Raw genomic sequence first — 19,666 nt, 5'->3', positions numbered from 1 at the left:
TTTTCTTTGAAGAAGGGAGGTAAGGTGACAAGAACTCATTCTCACATATATACGTAGGCACTCATACGGCGATCAAATAAAAGCTTAAAATTGTCGTCCAGGACTAAGGAAGTCCTGTTCTACATGTATGAATACCAACTTGGAGATTCTTTGGCCCTTCACGCTTGATCCCGAGTTTAGCGTCGCATATTTTCAGAAAATAAATGAGGTACTGTTACCTTTTTATTATTCATCATTTTTCCAAGTTTCATTATCATTCAAAATGAGGAATTAAATACAGACTTCCCAATAAAGGAAAGAAATTTAGTTCAATTCATATTTAGGTGAAGCGAATTCAGAGTAAAAAAAATGCAAAAACACATTTTTTTTTTAAACACACTTGTTATTTTTTCCCTTCAAAAGTTGCAATAATGATTTTAAATGCAGGTGATGGGAAACTCAGAATCAAGTATGAAGGGCCTTATCAAATCTCATTTGATTCACTGGTACATGGTGAGAATCTCATTCCTGCAAATGACAAAACTGAACCTTTTCATTACAGAGTGTTTCCATCAAATGTATGTACAGGCTGTATCAAAAAGATTGTTCTGTATCTGTTCACTATCTAATTTTGGTGTTTTTGACATGCCTGCCTCTTGCAAATGCACCATTGGATCAACTCAAAAAGGATCAGACTTCTAAATAAGTATAAGGATTAAAGTCTGGTCAATTCCTGTGAATCAAATGGTGCATTTGGTGCATTTGGTTCAAAAACACCAAAAATTGCTTGGAGAACGATCATTTTGATACAGCCTGTACAGGTAATAACAAAGTCCAACCTCCTCTTTTGTCAAGCCATGATGGGGCAAAGTATTGGCCGGATACGGTGAGAAACATTCTGGATAAGGGAATTGTGTGTAATTCTGCATTGAATATATCCAAAATATTAAAATAGAGATCTCAGACATTACTTTTGGTGATATAACACTCTAAAATATATGTAAAAGTAGTGTACTGGTACATAAAGAGTTGTCATTCCAAGACGACATGGAATTAAAATATATGCTTTTCTTTGCAGATCATTTGGTTAGAACGCAGAAAGAGACATATATTGAAGGTCCAAATAAGGAGGTTGGCTGTAACTAATACAAAAACAAGGTCAATTTTCATCTGTTTGGTAATTTTAATTTGTAACCTGAAATTATCTCTTGCAATAATATGAAAATCAGGATTCTTTAGGTCATGGGAGTTCGAGGAATAACAGAGAATGCATAAAATCGGATTTGCTGACAAGTATTTTTTTAAATTTATTTTGCAGCATTTAATAATAAATATGGACATGCACAGAACTAAACCCAGCGTCAGTTGTATTCATGCAAAATTACATGTGATGATATCTGTGACTCATCTAAAACTATCTGCATGCAATTATCCCTAATGTTTGTTTCTTTTAGTTGTCCCTTCACCTCAAAGAATTTGTAAACTGTACTTCGCCCCACTACATGTATAGTACACTGTACTTCATAGAATTTGTAATCCAACTCTATGAGCATTTAATATGTTCATGGAGCAAACATATGTGACCTGACCTGATCTGATCCACTAAGCCCAAAGTCTGAAATGGTGAAAATTGAGTTACTACCAAATTACTAACTTGCTCAATGCTCAGAACTGACAATGTGCACTAAACTGATCAATGTTAAATCCCCAGGTCTCTTGAATACTTGGTTGCAAAGTTTTGAACCTTTTAGATCTCCATTTTCTTATGTTTTTTATTGGGTTTTTTTCTTTTCACTTTTTGCCTAACCTAGTTTCATTTTTGCCGACTTTATCCTGATTGATCAGATCTGGTCACATAATTATGTTACCTATGACTTATACAAAGGCATTGTATTATGCATAGGTGCCTTGTAAAATGCTTCCCTGGCATGGGTACATGAATTTGTTTGCTGTGATATTTGAATGCAATGCAAAGCATGTGGGTGCTAATGGTCAAAATGTCATTGAGTTAACAGTGCAAGCAAGCTGTTGGATATCATGGTTTAATGGTCCTTCAAGTGCTGCTCTATAAATATTTGCACATTATTAGTTGATTATTTCGGTACATCTTTGTTCATATTTTTATTGTCAATTAATGAAAGGACAAAATGTGCAGAATAGATTACTGAGAAATAGGAGTATGTCTAGACATCCATGGCCAACAACAATGTGAACTTGTTTATTAGAGAGCCACTGATTTGTAAATAGAAATAATATGATATTATAAAACCCGCCTTTTCTTGAAAAGTCCCTGAAATTTTACTACACCAAAACTGGGGTATGCAAACATGTACGAGCTACATACAGAAATGCACAAACATTTATAGCCTACAAGCATCTTAAAGACTGATTACCATCTACATGTGTATGGTGCTTTAAAAATGACCATTTAAAGAAAAACAGTCTTTTCACACACTTTTCTCCATCTTTACAATGCCCACCATTCAAGGTTTTTAAGAGTCTATTATGTGTATCCTAGGCCTATATCCCAGTATTTTGAAAACCAAGGTATGAAATATATGTGACGTGTCATGTCAAAAGTCGACACTTTTGGGCAGGATCGTAAATGGAGAAATAGCCAAAAATCTGCCCGGGGTGATTTTTTTACAATTTTTGTTTGTTGCGAATTTGTGATGTTATTAATGTTTAAAATATAACTGACATCTTGTATTTTTGAGACATTTTTCAAGGTAATTTCTACTCTCAACTTTATCAATAATATTTTTAAAGGCCGATATCTCAATTTCCAATTTTATAATACCATAAATTACGAACTCTATATCTTCGCTTAGGAATGTCCGATTACATTGGGAAAAATGGTGTTGTGGAGTAAAATATCTCAATATTAAAGATACTTAAAAACCTCAAAATTGATAACCTGCCCAAAAGTGTCTCCTTTTGACATGACACGTCACATATGCATATGTGCAGTAGTTTTAGATGATCACTGAACCTACATATAGCCTGTGAAACCGTAAAAATTGAAGTTATCCCTTACAACAGGGCGTTAAAAATGAAGGGAAGAAAAAGTTACTGAAAAGACATGTATAGAAACATGTCATCTATGATGATACTTTTGAATCTGACTCAACTCAATGTCTGAAAATACACTTTTCAATATAATACAATATAATCCATTTTCCAACAAAAGACACTAACTTTGCCCAACAAAATTGAAATACATTGTGAAATCGATCAATTTAGAAAATTGAAATACCCATGAATGTTAATTTTACAAAAGTTTTTGAAACCAATGTAAAATGAAATCAAAACTTGACAGTCGCGCCAGTTCCATCTGGTTTCCATTGTTTAGAACAATAGATAAGTTGTGATTTCGAAATGTACATATCATATGCCCGTGCATCTATTCAAAATCACTCTTATGTGACAGGATTTTGAATAGATCTACGAGCGTCCGGGAATATGTAAGTTTAGAAATCACAAGCTCTCTATTTTTTCTCATGCTCTATGGCAAAACTTATTTCAAATTATTATCATCATAATATTACTCTCATTACCTGCAGCATCCACACATTGGAGCAAAGTCCGCAGATTCTGGTCGCATTTTGCTTCGTCTGTGTAGAAGTACGTCCTGGCACTGGAAACATTCTCGCGGCGATCACCAAACTCTGGGTACGCCTTGTACTGCTTCAGATGACCTTCATCTGGTGAAAGAAATATTCAAATAATTAAATTTAAATTTTTCAGAACTCTGGATAGATGGAATCAAGAGATATCTAGGAGAAAATTTATGACTTCAACTTCAGACTTTTATAGCCCTGGTAAATCCAACATAAAAAATCACTGAAAATTTCTATTATTTTGACCAAAAATTTTAGGTAAATTATAATATTTTCTGATTTTTGACCCCCAGAGATGCAATATCATCAAACTTTGCATGAATTAAAATTGATGCTCCTGAACTCATAATTGCAAGAATGAAGATATAGGCATGATTTTAAAATTGTTTGCAAGAATCAATCCTGAAAAAAGTTACTGAAGGCATTTATCAGAGGTAGGTAAGTTTCTTTCAGCATGTTTAGAAAAAGGAGCATGAAGCTTTTTGATCTGTTTTTTTTTTGGGTTATAAAATACCGATCATAATCTGATCCGCCGTTACGCAGCATGTTTCTACTCAGACCAAAAAGCTGTGTCTCGCATTTACGATGCACAGCATTTTTTCCTGTAAACCGGAAGTACAGAAAACAGATTCAATGAGCGCAAGGCATCAACTGTTCTATCCTAAACTTAAATATCCAAGCATGGCAGCTGGCGTAAGCACAATTTACTGTTTTCCTTAAATTCACTGTAAGATTGCATTATTCTACAAGTGGATAGTAATTGACTGTCATATGTGTACATCCATATCAAAACGATGCACTTGTCGGGTGCTACATGTGTCTCATTTCACATAATAGCTAGGAAGAAATCTCCTAAGTGGAGGTCACTTCAAATCATCCCCAAGTCACATAGTTTGGGAATATTCAGAGAACATTCCTTAATTATGGATGGGACTTAATTGAGGATGATTTAAAGTGACCTCCGCTTGAGATGGGTCTGGTATTTATTCCTAGCTATTATGTAGAACATAAAATTAATTTAGCCATCACGCATGACCTCGGATCCTTACCCAGCAACCGATCACACAACTAGATTACACGCCTTTGAACCAGCACGGTCCAACTCAAGAGGTGGATCACAAAGGCGTGCACATGACCTGGCATCTGATACCCAGTGTGTCGTTTCTACTGGGCTTGTAACCCGCCATTATCCGGCACGGCATGGAATTGGACCCTCAGTACTCAGTAGAAACATGCTGTTTGCCATTAGTTACACTTGGTGATCCCAGATAGAGGGTGCCTTAATTAATTGATCAAGGACTTTGGGTATGTACAATCAAGGCATAATTGCCAGAGGGGTGTCTTTAGGGTGTCCAAAATGGTCAAAAATACCTTTTTCTACCAAGGGTGTCCACTTCCTATTCACTCCATTATAAAAATCAGAATTTTAGGGTGTCCAAATTGAAATGGCACCTGGAAATGACACATTGAAATGACACCTGGGCACCCCTCTGGCTAATGCCTTGAATATATAGTACTGATCGTGATCGGTATCCGATGATCATTCGATTTAGAAAAACCAAAATCATCAGCAGATTCAGATGATAAAGGGTGGATCGGTGCATCCCTACCACAGTGCATTAAAATTTATGAGTTCACCCAACCTTGAAACTTACCTTCTTCTGGGTTTGCTTCATTTGATATACAGGACCTGAAAAGTATACAAACAGAAACTAGAATATTAGTTTACCAATTAGTAAAATGCTATCATGTTAGTTAAAGGAGGATGGTCTACATGTAATATACAACCTCATCCCCAAGTTTCAGTTTCATCAAAATTGAGATTTTGGTATCAAAATAGTAAAAAAGCCCATATTTTCTAAGTGGTGTAATAATTATGTGCACCCAGGGGTGGCAAATTCTCAAAATGGTCTGCCAAAAATTTGTTCACCTTCTGGCCGTGTCATTAATTTTTTGCAATCCCCCCTTTCGATGTGCCAAAAAAACTTTGACCCCCCCTTTCAATGTGCCAAAAAAATCTTTGGCCTCCCCTTTACGCATGCAAGATATTTGGGAGCGACAATTAAAAACCTTAAATTGTCATATCGTATAATTTGAGCGCAGCGAGCAGAAAATGTTGCATAAATTTGAACGTGTTCCTAATGTTTTCCTACAGCTTTTAGGGTATAATATTGAACAGTACCCCGGTATCTAAAACATCTGTACCAAAAATTGTTTGCCCCTCCTTCCATTCGACCTGCCACAACTCACCTGTCCCCTTTCGACCTGCCAAAAAATGTTTGCCCTCCCCTTTTGGCCTGCAAAAGTATCTTTACCTCCCGCTACAATTCACCACCCATGGGGGTACACATGATTATTGCACCACCCCTAGAACTGACACTGAGAAATTACAGCATACTGGAACAGGATGTTCCAGTGTCCTGGTATAGCAGAGGGCTATTAAAGATGTTTTGTTTGGATTAATTGTGAGGCAAAAAATGTACATGCGCTGCACAAACTTGTAAACAAAGTTCTACAAATATCTTCCAACTACAGAATGAAGCTAATTAGTTGATCTTGGTTCCCGTTTCACATTTTTGTATCTCGGACGTCTGGACGAGGTGACTTACATCATAGATTCTGAAGACTTACAATTTGTATTTCATTCATTCAGGGGTTGAGTTTTTAAAATAATGTGTTTATATCGGTTTGAAATCAATACCGAAACTGACATTTTCCCGAAAAACAAAACAAAAAATCCATTTTGTCCTAAAAACAATTTTTCTTATTTACTTATACTTTGATCAGCTTGTAATCGAAGGGCCTTATAATATCACTGATTAATATTAAAATATTTTATTTTGAGAATTGTCTTGTGACATCTCACCAGTAGCATCACAAATTATTACGGTAATTGAAGTCCTGTACTTTGTCTACTTTCTTAAAACACACAAAATATAGGCCAGACGGTTACTTTTTCGGCAGAGTGGTCAAAGCCTAACATTTCCTGCCTATATATAAGAGCTCAGGATCAAACTATAGCTTATCGATTTTGGTTTTTCAATACCGGTACCGTTTATGCCTGCAGGTGGGAAACAGGAACAAATGAATCAACTTTCATTAGCCTAAGCTACCTTAGATTACACATGAAACAAAAGCATTAAAATATATAGCGATGGCAGAAGAAAGTTCAGAAACATCTTCAAGCAATGAGTCAGTATGTGATGAAATTGGACCATCCCCTTTTAAGTTAGTAGTCATCCTCCTTATAAGTTAGTAGTCATCCTCCTTTAAGTTAGTAAATGTAGTTGCTAGTCATTATTGAACTAGGCAAACAACATCAACACATCAAGCTTAATTTCTAAAAAAAAAAAAAAAAGCGGATTGCAAAGTTGTAGTATTTGCATTGTACATAACTGCACCACCCTGGTCACATTATAAATACGGTATGTGTATAGGCCCTATATATTGCACCACCCTGCACCCGGTTAAAATTAGAAAACATGTAGTATATTATTTATAGGCCCTATTACCGGTGTATGTCAAACCACATTTTAAATAACCACATTCCTAGGAGCTCAAAAATAACTTGGAATGGCTGTGAAGTCACATCAAAGCCAGTGCTGGTGCAAAAAAAGAAAAGAGTGAAGGAGCAACAAATCTAAACAAACCAAAGATTAATTAAATATACAGGTACAAGGAGCTGGTTGGGCTTAAGCTTAATCCAGATGGTAGGTATATAGAGCTGAGACCCTGAAGGTGGCAGTGAAAGTAGTAGTTTAGTTGGTAGGGCGGGTTAGTGTAGTGGTCTTCTCACTCGCTTCTCACCACTGTGGCCCGGGTTCAATTCCTCAGCGGTGCCACATGTGAGTTTGGTTGCCGATCCATGCTCGTCGCCCTCGCAGGTTTTTCTCCGGTGCTCGGTTTTCCTCCTGCTTCTAAAATCGGACCTCTTCCCATATCCCTGTCCCGTCATATCTGGAGGCATCCCTTGAATTTAGTAGCCTCTGAGCACTATTACTACTATTGGGTTTAGCCTGGCTTCGGCCGAATGTTATAAATAAATAAATAAATAAATAATTGGTTGTACATCTAGGTGCTTCTTGGGCATGTTGGGTAGTAGCTAGGAGTATCAATTGTGGCAATTGGGATGATCAAACTTAAAAACAGGAGATCTTGCCTTGCTATAGGTATAGGTAGGATAGGTAGCCAGTCAATGGAAGAAAACTGATTTTGATAAGGTGGTTGTGAATCTTGAAGAACATGATAGTCTGTGCAATGAGCCAACCAGTGTCAAGGGAATCCCATCCGATGTTATTAAGGAGAGGTGTAACAGGAACTGTCCTATGACCAGTAGTCTGCATGCACAAACCTTGCAGCTGCTCACTACTTGCTCCAGTCAATCCACTTCAGTTGTAATGATTCCGACTTCAGCAGTGTATTTCAAGTGAGAACATACCAATGCAATGACTCCTAGGCTCTAACCTTCACATCTTTGTGGCATGGTGCAAGTGTTCTAAGAATGCCCAATGTTTGGTTTGCTTTAAAATTGATGATTTGATGAGAATGACCGCTCCAGTTGAGATGATGGGATATGCTGACACCTATTTATCAGGCAGAGGTGTAAGCGAGGTAACTATCCACTCCCTGAAAAACATGCGAGCCAAAGGCGAGCACCTCGCCAAATTTCCTTTTTTTTTTACATTTCGAATTTTTTTTTATTTTGGCCACATTTCCGGAATTCCCGGAAGACTTACACCTCTGATCATGTTGGTTGACTCTGCCAAGAACCATTCTGTAAATTGGTAGTTGCTTGGATCATCTTGTGAATGATACTCAGGATGGCACATTTCTTGGTGTTAAATTTCATCAATCATGAGCCACACATAACGGCCAAATATCGGCAAGAGCCTGAAGATCTTGTTGCAGAATTTTGTGATCATCTGGTGTGTAATAAATTTCTTTGTACACGATGAGCTGTCATCAGTGAAAATGCAGATGTTTGAATGGTTAATTTCTTGGATGTCATTGATGTAGAGCAAGAAAATAAAGCTGGACCACACTCACATCCCTGGGGAACACCATACATATAACAGAGATTCCATAACAGTATGTGGAGCTTGGTTGACAAATGTTGGTGGGAAACTTTGTCAATTATACATTGCTGAAATCAAGCCTAATTCATTTATTTTAAAAGCAAACTGTCAAATTGGGTAAAAATTATGTTAGCAATTTTTCCTCAGCTATTATTATACCATTTTTAACCCTGATGGCATTTTAAATATTTACATTGAGGTAGCTGTTGACATGCTACAGCGTATTTAAAAGCATGTGAACACCAGCGATTTGTGCGAATGCTAGCAATTAGAAGCTGTGCTCAATGAAATGCAACAGGGTGAAAAATGGTATAGTATTATAGCTAGTACCCAGGTGCATTGTATATTGCACCACCCTGCACCAGGTTAATAAAAAATAATACTATAGGCCCTAGATATAATGGAACTTTTTGCGCTACTATGAAAACATGTATGTTCCAAGCAAATACGGCAAAAATTAGAGGTGAAGGTGTTGGATCCAGAATTGTCAACTTAAAATAAAAAAACCAATAAAAAAAACCAGTGAAACGAACCAAAATTTGCAAAGCACAAAAATGTTCATAGTGACGCAAAAAGTGAATACATAGTAAACATGCAGTATCAACAATAGGCCTATATTACGTGTACCTCTGTTGACTGTGATGGCCCATTCCCCTGTACAAAAGATTATACATGAAAACAAATTTTATTTATGTTGTCATGCACCAGTATACATCACATAACATGCATCACATAATTTATACCAAAATTATTCACTGTCCAGTGTCCAGACATTCTTATTTAGTGCTTGGCCTTCGATCATGTCAAAACTGCGCTTTCTTTAATTGTGGTGTGATCAAGAAAAATATGATTATATAATTTCATATGATTTTGAGAGATTCCTGTTGTTTTGGAAACTCTTTACTCGGCATACTCACTCATGAATATCTTTTGAATGAATTGGTTGTTCAATTTCAATGGGGTTTTCAGCAAAATGCAGCTTCGTAAATTGCTGTTTACAAACCTGTTTAAGGGGGTACTACACCCCTGGCCAATTTTGTGCCTATTTTTGAATTTTTCTCAAAAATTATAGCGCATTGGTGACAAGTAAGACATGTATATTATAGGGGCAAGGACTACATAACTACTGCACTGAAAATTCAGCAACTCAAGGCAAGTAGTTATTGATTTATTGATCAAATATTGGTTTTCCCTCATTTTTGACTGTAACTCCACAACTGTTGTCTGTGCTGAAATAAAAATTTCCAGTGCAGTAGTTGTAGTCCTTGCCCCTATAATATACATATCTTACTTGTCACCAATGCGCTATAATTTTTGAGAAAATGCAAAAATAGGCACAAATTGGGCAGGTGTAGTATTCTTAAAAGAAACTGATAATTTAAAAATTTACTGTCTTCCAACTGATTTTGCTTGATCACACCACAATATTCATCTATTTCAGTATTTCGTCAATGTTTGTACACTTTTTTAATCTGTAAAAATATTTTCAGTTACACTGACTTACCATAAAAAAACTTTCGGTTTTGGGTGAAACATGTTTTGTTACAAAAATTGAAATGTTTGGTCATATTTTGATTTTTTCAAATCATTTTATACTCGCACACACTAACATGATTGACTGTTGACTATAACTTAAGACAGCGTTCAAGCTTTGACTTGCGTTTGGCGGACAGAATGGTGCAACTTAAAGTGAAAGATATCCTACTTTAAGGAACATTTTCTAGGGTGAAATTTTGTGTAGAAACTGAATCTGACATAAAAATGCATAATTATCAACTTGAAAATTTTCCCCATAGCACTGTACAGGCATATTTCTGCCCGAAGTCCCCAAATTGGAGCAAAAAAATAAGTCCTTCAAAATGGGGATACTCAGGGCTAAACAAAAACATGTTGCTCTAGAGGGAGGCATTGGTAAGGGCAACATGTCTTTTGTTTAGCCTCAAACCTCCCAATTTTGAAGGACTTATTTTTTTTGCAAAATCTGTGACTTTTTTCATGCCCTCAAAATCCTTAGGGGTGGGGGTAGCACTTTTGCAAGTTATTTTATTTTCTGTAGATCTAGCTTACTTGTTTGTTATATCACCATTTAGCTAATGAAATACTGAGCAAATAAACACTTAAAGCATCCCTATAGCTCATACCATTGTGGAGATATATGGCGTTTTCAAATTGAAAATGATGCTAATATTGTATATTTTTCTAAATCAATTGTCACCCGAACCCTCAAGTTTCTACCCCTGCTACAAAAATAAAGAAATATATGGATCCCATTCAATGCTTTTAATATCACAATTGCACCCTTGTTACACAATTAGAATAGAAAATTAGGCACTATTTGATAGTTTTATGTTCATATACTCACAGGAAATCTGCAAGTCAAAATTTTGTCACCCCAAAATGGCCATTTTCGGCCAAAATCGGACCAAAATATAATTTTTTCTCAAAATCTATAAAAGATAGGGAGTTTGAAGTGCCAAAATCTGAAACTAGATGACATTTTACCCATGGAAACATATAACATTCAAGAATTTTGGTTCTTTTCACCCCTAAATACTTTTTTCACACGCGTGTCCGCCAAATGTAAGTCAAATCTTGAACGCTGTCTTAAGCAGATGTTGCATGAATTATATAAATACAATTTCCTGTGCAATTACCCATTTCGGAAATGATTGATTGAGCTGGCACAGAAAAGAATAACCCCTACAAAGCACAGAACATAGGTACCCACATCACATTAAATGTAGAATATAATATATACATGAAGCAAGTGAAAATAATTTACAATAATTAATATAACAGATTTAGGCAACTTTATTTCTTGGAGTGTGACTGCAAGCCCAGGATCTATGCTGCAAGTATGCTTTTTAATTTGCATGTGCTATGAGTATGAGAAATGATGCAGGTCTCATTGTAAACAGACTTTGGGTCTGTCATAGTCAGACCCTGTCACACTACTGGTAACAACCAAGCCATGTAAATTTACTGTACCAGCAATACCTACCCAAGAGAAATTTTCGCTTTTGTCAAATCTTATTCGAGAAAGAATATTGAGTTTTTTTGGTTGCGCATGAATTGTGGATTGATTTTGACTTGATTTGTTTTTTTAAGGGGGTACTACACCCCTGGCTAATTTTGTGCCTATTTTTTGCATTTTTCTCACAAATTATAGCGCATTGGTGACAAGTAAGATATGTATATTATAGGGGTAAGGACTACAACTACTGCACTGAAATTCAGCAACTCAGGGCAAGTAGTTATTGATTTATTGATCAAATATTGGTTTTCCCTCATTTTTGACTGTAACTCCACAACTGTTGTCTGTGTTGAAATAACATTTCCAGTGCAGCAGTTGTAGTCCTTGCCCCTATAATATACATGTCTTACTTGTCACCAATGCTCTATAATTTTTGAGAAAAATGCAAAAATAGGCACACAATTGGGCAGGGTGTAGTACCCCTTAAATCAAAATGTTTTTTAATTACGGTATTTAATTTTTTCCTTCCGATATTACAAGCCTTTCTGAGATGTCTTAGGGTTATAAGCCAAAAAAGCAAACAAAACATCCTGATTCAGTGATCGACCTCCTGTTGAACAGATTTATATTTTAAGTCACAAAAATTAAAAACTGAGCAAGGATTACAGATTTAGGCACTCTCTAAAACCATTAATACCTACTCCATTTCTGCTTCCACGGCTTTGTTGTGTGATATGTCTTCCTCAACACTGTAATCCAAGATGGCTCCCACTCCATATTTGGACAGTCTATCTATTGTAGGCTGAATGCGGACTTGATTCTCACCAGCGATAAAGTGGCTGTAGAAAGATGCTTTCATGATACGCTCAAAAAGTCTCTTTCCCAAAATAGTTTGGGCAAATTTCATTATCTGTGAAGAAATAAATAACAAAAATATAAATTGATCAATTATATTAAGGTTATTAATTATTTTAAACTGTTGTGATTTGGTAGTTCACAGCATTTTACGAATGGTAGTGAGCTTTGGCAAAAACTGCATTGCTCAATTCATAGCGAGCGTGTAGAAGAATTAAAATATCACAGATATACTTTTATAGGTGCTGCGGTTCTTGAGTTACGTTGTGAAGAGGGCTGAAACAACAACAACACTTTTGTAAAACGTACATAACTAATTAACAACAATAAATTAAGCAAGTTTGCAGAGCATACGATTTGTAGAATGAACTTTTGCAAAACATCAAGATGTTAATTTTCAATAATATATTGATCTACATAATGAAAATCGATTTTTAGGTTGCTTCGACCAACAATACCTCGTCTACCCTTAAAGGAGGATTTCGTGAGCATCCTCTTTTTATGATATTTTTCAGTAGATATCCACGAAAAAAGCTTATTTCCAAAATTTCAGTTGATTCCGATTTTGCGTTTATGAGTTATGCATGATTATGTGTATTACACTGCTCCATAGACAATGTGTTGCAATTTCATTCTGGTGCACCAACGAAATTCAAATTTGGCGATATTTTTGCTAAACGAATTAATCTGCAAGAAATATTTGGTACATAAACATTATGTAGCCAGACCCTTACCATAAGTCGAGGCTAAATAAGCCTTACCTTAGCCTCAACTTGGCCTCGATATCTTTTGAGGCTAAAAATTAACCTCAACTTAGCCATCGAGGCTAAGAAATTAACCTTATCGGTGACAAGGCTAAGAAATTAACCTCGTCTTAGCCTGAAATGTTTTTGAGGCTAAAAAATTAACTTCGTCTTGGCCTGCTTTAATTTTGAGGCTAAAATTAACCTCAACTTTTTGAGGCTATTATTAGCCTCAAAAATATGGTCACATGATAGGTCAGAGGTCACCAACTGTCAGGGAGCAGACTACTGTATGCTGCTCAGAATTGCCAAAAATTTTGAAAAAATTAACAGTTTAAAGGGTATTTTAGGCTTTTTACTGGTGCCTAGTTCATGGGGAGCATGGCAACCATGTCTCTGGAAGAAAAATCAGCTTTTCAGAAGTTTCAAAGTATGTATTTTATTGCTTGTCTTCATAAAGGAAATATGGCCTTTTTGAGGTTGTCGAATTCAGCAGACATGCATGTATTGTAGTCTGCAGACATGTATACTGCATGCAGTTTGATGCTGGCTGACCCTGGTGAAAACGTGTTACTGCACTGATGTTGTTAGGGTGTTATGTTAATTGATGTTTGGGGATGTTTGTACTTTAAATTGGGGGTGGGTTATTTAGAGAGTTAAAATATGGTGAGTTAATGTTGTTGGGAAAGTTCAAATAATGATAGGTTGTCATATATTGGAAGTGTTATGTTAAGATGGGATGAAGTGGTGTGCATGCAATATATGTCAATGTATTGGAGATGTTTCTACTTTGAAGTGGGGGAGGGTCATCTGGAGAGTTCAAGTGTGGTGAGTTTTCACCTACACCCGATTTGAAAGAGTTATATGGGAGTTCTATTTGGTAAAAGTTGAGATGTGGACATGTGGTATATGGGGATGTTTGTACTTTTAAGTGGGGATGGTCATTTTGAGAGTTCTTATGGTGAGTTGTCACCTTCAGCATATTAAAAGAGTTGTTTGGTGACATTGGGATATGGTGTACGTGTCATAAAGATAAACTCTTCCAATACGCTAAAGGTGACAACTCTACAAATTACCCCCCCCACTTCAAAATACAACTGTCCGTAACATTGACAGCACACCGTATCCCAACTTTACAAATAAAACTTTCCAATACTAGTATGCTCAAGGTGACAACTTGCACCATATTGGAACTCTTACCAAATGACAACTCACCATAGTTGGATTTTCCAATTGACAACTCACCATATTGGAACTCTCCAAATGCAACTCACCAAATAACCCTACCCCCACTTCATAACACCCCAAAAATATCAGTAACACTTATCACCTAGCTGGATCAATAAATAGCCCAACCGTCCCTGCATGCATGTAATGTTTAGCCTCGTAAAATAGCCTCAAATTATTAGCCTTGTCTTAGCTTAGCCTCTAAATATTGCGAGGCTTAACTAATTTAAATAATTAGGCTAATTTTCAGGCTAAGACGAGGCTAAGATAAGGCTAAGACGAGGCTAGTTATTTACGAGGCTAATATTACGAGGCTAATTATTTGAGGCTAATTATTTGAGGCTTATCTAATTTGCATAATTAGGCTAATTTTCAGGCTAAGGTGAGGCTAAGGTAAGGCTAAGACGAGGCTAGTTATTTACGAGGCTAATATTACGAGGCTAATAATGCGAGGCTAATGATTTGAGGCTAATGATTTGAGGCTAATTATTTGAGGCTAATTATTTGAGGCTTATCTAATTTGCATAATTAGGCTAATTTTCAGGCTAAGGTGAGGCTAAGGTAAGGCTAAGACGAGGCTAAGGATATGAGGCTATTCATGAGGCTTATTTTCTGAGGCTAAGTCGAGGCTTAGATAAGGCCTCGACCTTTGGTAAGGGGAGGTATCCAGTGGTGTAAAAAACTTTTTGGGGAAAAGTGGGGGGATGACCGATGAGGCTGTGGTCTGTCACGAAATGCCCCTTTAATTGGTAAGAAAATGAAAAAATAATGATCTACATGTAAATAAATTCTAAATTATTATTTTGGCATATAAAATTATGGAAGTAGCTAGTGCCTCTCACCCCCGGGGTGTCACTTGCATACCAAAGTGGTATCATAATGCATATCCTCCGAGAATCATGGAGGCTTTCCATAGTTACCAACTTCCACTAACTATAACATTCATTGACTTCAAGAAAGCCTTTGATTCAATCAACAGGAAGATGATGTTTTCTGTTGTGCGGCACTATGGTATCCCTGAGAGCATCGTAAAGGCAATACGTGTACGGTGTACCGTGTACTGTATACTAATTCGCAAAGTGCCGACATTGGTAGATGGCAACATCTCGGATCCCTTCCTAGTGACTACTGGAGTATTGCAGGGGATGTTCTGGCCCCATTCCTATTCATTGTTCTCATCGATTATTTGATGACGATGGCTACCGAGGGGAATAACAGCGGTGTTGAAACACACCGCGCCGCTCCAGGCGTTATCCTGCCAAGGTTTTGAACGACTTGGATTTCGCTGATGATATTGCCTTGCTTGAATCTTCCATCCCGCATGGGCACAGGCACAGCTGACCAGAACAGCGGCTGCAGCAGAAAGCCTGGGTCTCATCATCAGTGTTCCCAAAACTGAGTACATGACCATCAACTGCAATCCTCAGCCACCACTCCAAGCAGGGGTAGCATTAAGGCCCGAAAGTTGGGGGTTGTTTTTCCGTGTTTTTCGCTCCCGAGCTTGCAGAAAATCCAAATACATGGGGTGAAAATTAAATCTTGGGGTGAAAAAATATTTTGCAGTGTAGTCAGGGGTCCAAAGGTCCAAAAGTAGAGGGTCAGAGTTCACCCCGAGCTTGCACATTCCCAATATATGGAGGGTGAAAAATTTATATTAAATTTAGGGGGTCATTCACCCCCGATCGGGGGTTAACGCTACCCCTGACTCCAAGTATACGGAGAACCCATCAAAAAGGGTTGATTTTTGGCCTTGACCCTTGTGGCGGCACCAACATTTTTAGAAGAAAGGGTGCTTTTCAGGTAAAGTTTCGACATTTAGGGAATCTTTTTTCAACTTCAATGAATTTGTTTTAGAGTTTACGTTTAGAGGTCCATTTTAGTTTCTTACGACCAAATTACGCCATATTTTAGGGGTAAAAATAAGATTTACAGAGCCGTACGCCAATAAGGAGTGAAATTTTTCTGCACTGATTATGCCATTTAGGGGCCATTTTTGAGGCGCTGGGACGAGCATGCATACCACTTTGGTATGCGAGTGAACCCCCCGGGCTCTCACCAGGCCAAGATGGAGGCCCCAATTAATGGAGATTTTCAATTTAATTATTGTTGTGATGTTAAAAAGTTTATTTACATCATCACGCATAAAACACAAATGCATTGCAAACACTTTAGGCACTTGAAACTTGATTCTGAGTTTAGCGTCCCCCGCCCGCGTTATGAATTTTGTGCCGCGTTTGAGATGTAAAATCTGAAAATAATTCATTATTGTGCAAAATTGCTACTAAACCAGCAAGAAAATTTGTTCTGAAAATTTTTAAAACCTCTTTCTTTTGTATTTTAAGCCTTCAAAAACTATTACTTATTAGAAGAATTCATCTAAATATTTGAGCATTGAAAATATACCAATCTTTGACCCTTGCTCTATCCAATTATTTCAATTATACCTTTGGGATACCAGGGTGGACTAGATTTGAACCGAACCTGGCCAAATGTTTTCACCAGCAGTGGCATAGATTTCTTTTTGACATGGGGGGGGCAGGGGATGGGGTTGGAAAATTTTCTTAGCATGCAAATGTTTTTGGCATATTGAAGCTAAATTGGTCAATGAAATATGGTACAAAAGTGGAATAAAGGTTTTTAGGATAAAATGGCCAAATATGAGGTTAATTTCGTCAGAAACTCACATACAGGCTTCAACATTGGGGGATGATTGTATGGACCATCCCCTAGCAGAATATTGGGGATTTATCCCCCCATCCCCGGGATCTACACCTATGTTCACCAGATGGATTTATGTTATAAATAATTTAACTAGAAGATACTATTGAAAGCCATGTAGGCCCTATATTTTTAACAAATTGGTGACAATGATTTTGTTATTATTATATAAATGAGTCACCCCCCATTTCCTTCCATCCTCAAATGTATACGGAGAGGTCAGTGGAAATAGGAGACTTGATTTAAAGTTTGGAAAAACAAAAAGCAAGATATATTTTTATGAATGTTATATGTGTTATTGACATTATATTGGGACCCAAGATACCCAAATAGAATGAACAGAAGCGCATAAGGATATCATTGAGAAAAAGGCTTTATTATGAATATAATGAAATCTGGAAAATAATGAATAATGAATAATGAAATAGTTGCCTCATTATGAGCTGGAAAAAATGGTACGCTAAACTCAACATCAAGTTTCATTAGCCTTATTCAAGCTAGGGGTAGAGCTTTGGGGCAATATTAAACAAAAATATATATTTTTTTTAGTATAATGTAGCTCCTCCCCGACCCACATTGACATTTTTTAATTAAGCCTTTGCAAACTCGTGCAATTTTACATAGAAATGAGTAGTAAATGTGTAACAAATAATAAGGGCCTCCTTCAGTAAGTTTTGAGACAGTCTGGATGACTCCTATGTTATTTTACTACATAGCTTTACATATAAATAAAAATAATCTCTTTGACTGAGTTTGAAAATCACTCGGGCATGCAGGAGAAACAACAATTTCGTAAACATCTTCTTACATGTCTTACCCTCTTACCTCCTTATTATACGTAACCAGTGCATCAAATTGACACATTCTAAGTACAACAATTGCACGAAATATCTCCCATGTTGTTTTACTTCTATAGGCTTCTTTAGCGTCAATAAATTCAAGTTGAATCGTATTAGGTTGTCCATGTCCACCAAGTTTCTGTATGTCGTGTATATTTGGCGGAGATGATACAACAATCTTCGCCCTGGAGCTTACGTGATCATTCCCGCCCGTCGACGTCACATCTTTTTCCTCGTTTTCTACAACAATATTCGGCTGCGCTGCAGCACTTTTAGTTCTCATTCCAATCGGATAGTTCAAGTTTGATACAATCCTTGCGTTTCTAGACAAGTTTTGGGTTAAAACACGGCAAATTCCTGCCATTTTGCGGTAATTTTACAATGCGGTACACGCGCTGAAATTCGGTCTAAACCAGATCAATGCAGCATTTTATAATGAGTGGATGTTTTCGTCCACATGACCGCGTCCACGGCTGTTATCGTATGCAAATTTCATTCATTATTTTCTACGTCAGAGGTCAGGATTGGATAACCTCATTATATTACGAGGTAAGATATTTTATACACCCCACAGTATTGTTGCAGAGTAGCATTTCTGTTCTTGGTCATTAATTTTACCTCAAAATTAAACAAATACTTATTTAAAATGATCAAAATGATAAGCTTTCATATCTTGTAAAGTCTAAAGTATATTATAAAATAAGATCTTAGTACCCTTTTTAAAAGTAGACTATTCCGTAGGTGTGGCAGGGGCTCGCCGTGACGTCATCGCAAGATCATATCAACAACAACATTCCGGATTGCGATTTACCATTTACAAAGGTCTTGTTACCTGATATATTTGGAAAATCAATTATTTCTTTAAAACTTACGTAGGCCTATCACATAAAAATGTTGTCCCTTTCAAGCATTCAAGCAAAAAGAACACACGTAAATGTATTTTTCCTTGTAAATGTGACCTATTCCTTAATGAATTTGGACCTTTTTGGACCGGGGGGGGCGGGTTTTGAAAAAGTGGACTTTTTTTTATAGCCGGGTTGCACAGCTTGTTTAATGTCACATGAAAAGAACTTACTTTATGTAGCTTTATAGTTATCACAAAACACATCATATAGTTTTATTTTCCCATATACTTTCTTTGTAAATTTACTACTTTCCTCATGTAAGGCCTACCGTCACGGGGTAACTTTGGGCACTTTTCAGAGTTTTTAAATCACTGCTTCCAAACAAAACCAATTATATTTCAAATTAACTCTTTTTTATGACATTAGGGTTCCCTTCTAGCTACACCTTGAAGTTGAAAAAGATTTTTTAATAATTTCGCAAGGGTGCCCAAGGGGTTCAAAATAGCCTGACCAAAGTTACCCCGCATTTGGGGCAAGTATTACATTCCATGAAGAAAAAAAAATCAGAAAAATTGATCTTCACTGTATATGGGCAAGGTTTTTTTGTTTGTGACATTTGACCCCTTGCAAAATTAATCAAGCACACATCCTTGCTCACAAATATCGATTTTTATTTTTGAAATTTTTAAAAAAAAATTCTCATTTTGGCCAAAAATCCTGAGGAAACTGGACATGCGCGACTATTATTTCTTCCAAATATATTTCTTAATGAAGAAGGAGGCGCCCTATAT

General features: G+C 36.7%; 1 protein-coding gene across 2 annotated transcripts in view; it reads right to left on the bottom strand.

The window, feature by feature from the left end:
• Nucleotides 1-18,481, bottom strand: part of LOC140164606 (proline dehydrogenase 1, mitochondrial-like) — a 39,782-nt gene extending 21,301 nt beyond the window's left edge. The window contains exons 1-5 of one of the 2 annotated variants that reach the window (XM_072187931.1): nucleotides 18,017-18,481; nucleotides 12,350-12,558; nucleotides 9,302-9,328; nucleotides 5,255-5,289; nucleotides 3,537-3,683 (exon numbers count right to left, since the gene is read on the bottom strand). In XM_072187931.1, coding sequence (XP_072044032.1) covers nucleotides 3,537-3,683; nucleotides 5,255-5,289; nucleotides 9,302-9,328; nucleotides 12,350-12,558; nucleotides 18,017-18,394 — 796 coding nt within the window. In that variant the 5' untranslated portion in view covers nucleotides 18,395-18,481. The remainder of the gene's footprint in view (nucleotides 1-3,536; nucleotides 3,684-5,254; nucleotides 5,290-9,301; nucleotides 9,329-12,349; nucleotides 12,559-18,016) is intronic. The other variant, XM_072187932.1, reaches the window with a different exon arrangement.
• Between the last annotated feature and the right edge of the window lie 1,185 nt (nucleotides 18,482-19,666).

The sequence above is a fragment of the Amphiura filiformis genome, chromosome 11, assembly GCF_039555335.1.
Source record: "Amphiura filiformis chromosome 11, Afil_fr2py, whole genome shotgun sequence".
Taxonomy (NCBI): Eukaryota; Metazoa; Echinodermata; class Ophiuroidea; order Amphilepidida; family Amphiuridae; genus Amphiura; species Amphiura filiformis.
The sequence above is the reverse complement of the archived record's forward strand: the minus strand, read 5'-3'. Positions and strand labels throughout refer to the sequence as shown.